This window comes from Zootoca vivipara, chromosome 11 (assembly GCF_965207765.1).
Source record: "Zootoca vivipara chromosome 11, rZooViv2.hap1.1, whole genome shotgun sequence".
Lineage (NCBI taxonomy): Eukaryota > Metazoa > Chordata > Lepidosauria > Squamata > Lacertidae > Zootoca > Zootoca vivipara.
The window spans coordinates 58,233,483-58,239,482 of NC_142594.1; the positions used below are offsets into that span (position 1 = coordinate 58,233,483).

Sequence of the window (6,000 nt, forward strand, 5' to 3'; positions counted from 1 at the left end):
ATGTAGGAGACCATGAGTGCATGCTTTCCTCAGAGGTGAAGCAGTGCATCTCTAACCACAGATGGACCAAATAAATAGTAGTAAAAAGTAAAGGCAAAGGACCCCTGGACGGTTAACTCCAGTCAAAGGCGACTATGGGGTGAAGCACTCATCTCACTGCAGGCTGAGGGAGCCGGCGATTGTCCAGACTCAGCTTTCTGGGTCATGTGGCCAGCAGGACTAAACTGCTTCTGGCGCAACTCGACACCATGACAGAAGCCAGAGCGCACGGAAATGCTGTTTACCTTCCCGCCGCAGCGCTACCTATTTATCTACTTCCACTGGTGTGCTTTTGAACTTCTAGGTTGGCAGAAGCTGGGATAGAGCAACGGGAGCTCACCCTGTTGCAGGGATTCGAACTGCTGACCTTGCTGTCGGCAAGTCCAAGAGGCTCGGTAGTTTAGACCAGTGGTCCTCAACCTTGGGCCTCCAGATGTTTTTGGCCTACAACTCCCATGATCCCTAGCTAGCAGGACCAGTGGTCAGGGATGATGGGAATTGTAGTTTCAAAACATCTGGAGGCCCAAGGTTGAGGACCACTGGTTTAGACCACAGCGCCACGTGCTGATTGCATGCAAGATGTTTGTACCCATTTTATATTTTAGTTGCGCAGAAATACACAAGTGTATTCTCTAAGAAGATTAAAAGAATCCACAGATTAGTTTCAAAATCCACAGAATGTGACCAAATGGAGAAAAAAACCTTCCTCCTTACAGAGTGGCCTCTCTTTGGTCTCCAATGGAATCCTCTCGGTCTCAAAGGAATCAAAGTCCATTTCTGCAAAAAGATCATTTTCCTGAAAGAGCAACAAGGATTCAAAACAGAGAATAGGGAGAAGGATTAGAAAAGGAATGACAGGGGCAAATATTTTAGGGTATAAGAGATAATTCCTAGGTTGGTCCCCCCCCCAAAAAATATGGACCATTAGGAGAGAATTTGGGGATACTCTCTCTCATGTTCGAAGCCCTGTTTGTTCTCCGTCCTGTTTGGAGCCCCTTGGGAGTATCCACAGGAAAGTCTCTCTCACCTGCTTCCTCTCCTCTGCCTGACTCAGGAGGAATCCTTCGGCCAGGGCCACCGCCTGGGAACTGTTCTCTGCTCCACATTCCCTCACCCAGATCTCCATCTCCGGTGGAAGGACAGCCAGGAACTGCTCCAAGATCACCAGGTCCACCATCTGAGCTTTTGTGTGCCTTTCTGGCTTCAGCCACTGACAGTCAAGGTTGTAGAGTCGGCTGCAAACCTCTCGGGGTCCTTTGGCCTCCTGGTTGCACAACTGCCTGAACAGCTTGCTCTTCATATCTGAGCAAACGGTGTCCTCCTCACCCAGGATCTTCTGCACAGAGTTTTCCCATAATCCCCCACTGCTCTCGGTTTTGATGGCATGGCCTCTTCCTGCTTCAGAGCCAACTGAGTCTTGCTCATCCATCTGGGCTCTCAAGAAGCTTCCAAAAGGTCGGAAGGAAGCCTTTGTTCTTCTGCCAAGTTCCGTCTGTCCTTATGAGAACTGCTAACAAATCCTACAAAGCAAATACATTGTTCTGTTATAAGATCCATATGCTGTCAGGAGAAGATAAGATGTTCCTTGAGTAAGCATGGTTGAGTCTTGCTAAGAACCAGGCCTGGACTCCACCGCAGCCCAGACTCTGAGCTTCCTTTAACAGGAAGAAGTAGGAAAAGCAAGCCTCTAGCCCACCTTGAAGGAAAGTTACCATGCAAAATATGAAGGCAACTGATTGCTCCTGCCTTCCAAGATCATCTATCTTGGATCTGGTCCTCACCAGCAGGGAAGTACTGGGAAACCTGGGAGGACCTGCCTAGATCAAGGGAAGTAACCGTCTCACTCTCTTCTGCCCTGGTCAGACCACACCAGGCATCCCCAAACTGCGGCCCCCCAGATATTTTGGCCTACAACTCCCATGATCCCTAGCTAACAGGACCAGTGGTCGGGGAAGATGGGAATTGTAGTTCAAAACATCTGGAGGGCCGAAGTTTGGGGGTGCCTGGACCACACAATCAGACTCCATCAGGCAAGGCCTCCTTCCACCTGCCTTGCCTCACCCTCCAGTCTCTGTTTTTCAATTTGTATTGTATTTTTTATGCACTGTGGATTGCTGTTGTTCTGAAATGATTTATTGTAAATGTTAAGAGTGGGTTTCTGTTTAATTTTCATATGCTGATATTATTCTATACTATTCTAATGATTGTTGAACATTACATTATTTGATTGCTTATCTTAAAGCTATGTTTTATTATCACATTTTTGTATTACATTAGATTGTTATAAGGTTGTTTTGTATTTCATTAGATTCTGTTTCTTCAGCTTGTAAACCGCCTTGAGTATTGTATGATACTCAAATTAAAAGTGATGATGATGATGATGATGATGATGATGACACCTGGAGTCCTGTGTCCAGTTCTGGGAGCCACCATTTAAGAAGGATGTGGAGAAGCTGGAAGGTGGGCAGAGGAGGGTGACCAAGAGGATCAAGGGTCTGGAAACCAAGCCTTATGAGGAAGGGTTGAGGGAGCTGCGTATGTTTAGCCTGGAAAAGAGGAGATTGAGAGGAGATATGGTCTAAATTTAAACACAAATAATTATCTTCACTTTGAATGCTCCTCCCATGTTCATGGATAGACCGACACTTTATACTGTTTTATTGTTAACATCAGGGGAAATTATCTTCCTCATTCAACAAGGGCTCCTGACTAGGAATTTGGCTAAGTGCTGAAGACTGTTAACTCTGCTCTCTCCCGTTTCCCGCTTTGTTTAAACCCATTCATGAACCAGAAACTCATGCACTGACCACCAATAATTCAGCATATGTTATGGATTTGCCTCCAAATTTATCATACAATTTTTGTGATCTACAAATGAAGCGAAAAGACTCCGTCTATTTATTTGTATCATTGATTACTCCTATGATCCTTGTTATAAAAGGTAAAGGGACCCCTGACCATTAGGCCCAGTCATGACCGACTCTGGGGTTGCGGCGCTCATCTCGCGTTATTGGCTGAGGGAGCCGGCGTCGCGGGGATTCGAACTCACCCCATCGCGGGGATTTGAACTGCCGACCTTCTGATCGGCACTAGGGCCTAGGCTCTGTGGTTTAACCCACAGCACCACCCGTGTCCCTATGATCCTTGTTATAAAACCCAATAAAAAAGTTATTCCATAAGGGAAGGGGAAATACAACAGACAGAGCCCTACGTCCCATCTGCACTGCAGGACCCTTTTAAAGAGCCCTGGCTTCCTCCAAAGAATCCTGGGAATTGTAGTTTGTTAAGGATGCTGAGAGTTCCTAGGAGATACCCCATTAAGAGTGTTTTAAGGCTTCATTATTTTTGCCTGGGGACTCTGGGAATTATAGAACAGGCAGACGAAGCTGGTGGGAGAGGGTTTCCCAGTAACTCTCAACACTCAGGTGGGGGGGATGCCTCTTTCACCCCCAACCCCACCCCAGCTTTGCTTCCTTCCCCACAGGGCCTCTCCTGCCTTGGGATCCTTGGGTGGCAAGACCTCCAGGGTTCTCAGCTGGGCTTCCTGTTCCGTCTCAGAAGATCCTCTGGGCACCTGAGAGGCTGCATGTCTGCATCATCCACGAGTCTGGATCACACCCCTTTTTTTGGTAGGGGGGAGCTATACTTCTAACTGAAGGAAAACAGAGGATTTGCTTGCATCTGAAGGAACTCAGCTTCAGAACTGAGTTCAGAACAGATCCATAATAATATCACACCACCCCCTGGCCGTCCTATTGTTTCAGCTGTTGGTTCACTCACCGAACCTTTATCCAAGTACCTAGACTCATTCATATTTGAATACTCTACTGCCACCACCACATATATTCGAGACACTAAAGATCTCATTGCTAAACTGGAAGACTTTCCCATACCTAGAGGAGCGATCCTGGCAACACTCATGCAGGCTCTCTTTACACTAATATTCCATTAGAGACCATAAGAGGAACCATTGAAAATTTATTACGTTCCAGACAAGAACAAACCCCTCCTTATCATTTTTAATCCAATTATTGGATATTGTTTTTGAAAATAATTTCTTCAGGTACAAAAATGACTTCTACATCCAAACCAAGGGGGTTGCCATGGGTGCGGCATTGGCGCCATCAGTAGCGATCATTCACATGATTGACTTTGAAAACAAACATTTTTTTCTGAATCTAACCCCTTTACAAATGACATCACTTTGATTAAGAGATACACCGATGATTTGCTCATAATTTTTAAATCTGAAGCAACGTGTATTGCATTCAAAGAATGGGTGAACACATTGGACCTCCATTTAAAATTTACTTGCCAGCATCACAAAAAAGAAATTCCATTTTTGGATGTAGTGGTCTACATTTCAAATAGAAACACCTTGGCATTCAAACCGTATAAGAAATTAACAGATTGCTCTCTTATTGTTTTCTTTTTGTACTAATATTTGATTGAAACTTGATTGAATCCTGTGCCCTTGCGTGCTGCTTGCATTGTATTGGACTTTTGAAGAAATTGGCAGCATTAGCCCATTATTTCAGTTTTAGGTCAGATTTTCGCCTTTATTTCTTGTTTATATTTTATGTCTGTCTCCATCTGGCTACAGGTGAAACTCAGAATATTAGAATATCGTCGAAACGTGCATTTATTTCAGTAATGCAACTTATTATTTATTTTTCTTTTAATTTTTACAAATACTTTCTTTTGGAAATTCCACAGTAATAAAACAAATAGTTAAAATAATACAAAAATAAACTGAAATAAACATCGCTATTACATTTCATTAATTACATTCCATTTATAATTGACCCTAACTCTAACCCTAACGACAAGTAATTACAATTACAACAAATAAAGGCTTGACCTATCTTGCTTTGCATGTCCTGATTCATACATATTTGCACGCATTTTTCTCCTCATCCAAAGACCCCTCTGGAAAGTGGCAAGCAGCGCAGCGATACAAAGCAAGGACAGAGTCGCGGACTCCTCCCAGCCTGGATCTGCAGAGAGGAAAGGACCCTCTGCTTCTTGGCTTGGATCCCCCCCCCATGCATGATCTGAACGCCGCCCCCCAGGCATCCCTCGGACCCCCTTTCTCCCCAATGCACCCAAAGGGGGAAGAGAGAAGGGACTCACCAAGGAAGCGCTTGCACAAGAGGAAAACCCAAGACCCAGCCTGCTCCCCTTTCAGGGAGGGACTGATGCGCTGGAGGACCTGGCCCCGCCCCACCCGGAACCTAATTTCCTCTCCTCTCTAGGAATCCAGCTCTGCTCCTTTTAACCCTTGCAAATCCGAGCGCACCAAGCTCAACCCTCTCTGCGCTTTCTCTCTCCGAAGCAGGAGACCTGCGCATTGCGCACATCCAGAGGAGAGGCTTTATTTGGGGGGGGGGGCGCTCCTGGCTGGGCTCTCAGCTGCTGCCTCCCTTGGTCAGAAACAGGAGGAGCAGCAGCAGCTGGCAGGGAAGCAGGGAACCCCTTGCCAAAATCTGCAGCTCGTATTTCATAGAATCATAGGACCATAGAATCATAGAATCGGAAGAGACCATAAGGGCCATCCAGTCCAACCCCCTGCCAAGCAGGAAACACCATCAAAGCATTCTTGACATATGTCTTTCAAGCCTCTGCTTAAAGACCTCCAAAGAAGGAGACTCCACCACACTCCTTGGTAGCAAATTCCACTGCCGAACAGCTCTTACTGTCAGGAAGTTCTTCCTAATGTTTAAGTGGAATCTTCTTTCTTGTAGTTTGAATCCATTGCTCCGTGTCCGCTTCTCTGGAGCAGCAGAAAACAACCTTTCACCCTCCTCTATATGGCATCTTTTAATATATTTGAACATGGCTATCATATCACCCCTTAACCTTCTCTTCTCCAGGCTAAACATACCCAGCTCCCTAAGCCGTTCCTCATAAGGCATCGTTTCCAGGCCTTTGACCATTTTGGTTGCCCTCCTCTGGACACGT

General features: G+C 45.7%; 1 protein-coding gene across 7 annotated transcripts in view; it reads right to left on the reverse strand.

Moving 5' to 3' along the window:
- The window catches only part of LOC118092276 (uncharacterized), a 41,785-nt gene extending 36,457 nt beyond the window's left edge, over nucleotides 1–5,328 (reverse strand). The window contains exons 1-4 of one of the 7 annotated variants that reach the window (XM_088654348.1): nucleotides 5,173–5,327; nucleotides 2,439–2,585; nucleotides 1,067–1,559; nucleotides 754–835 (exon numbers count right to left, since the gene is read on the reverse strand). In XM_088654348.1, the coding sequence (XP_088510474.1) occupies nucleotides 754–835; nucleotides 1,067–1,468 (484 nt within the window). In that variant the 5' untranslated portion in view covers nucleotides 1,469–1,559; nucleotides 2,439–2,585; nucleotides 5,173–5,327. Of the gene's footprint in view, nucleotides 1–753; nucleotides 836–1,066; nucleotides 2,586–3,535; nucleotides 3,692–5,172 lie in introns of those variants that run through there. The other 6 variants (XM_088654347.1, XM_088654346.1, XM_088654351.1 and 3 more) reach the window with 6 other exon arrangements.
- Nucleotides 5,329–6,000: the final 672 nt, after the last annotated feature.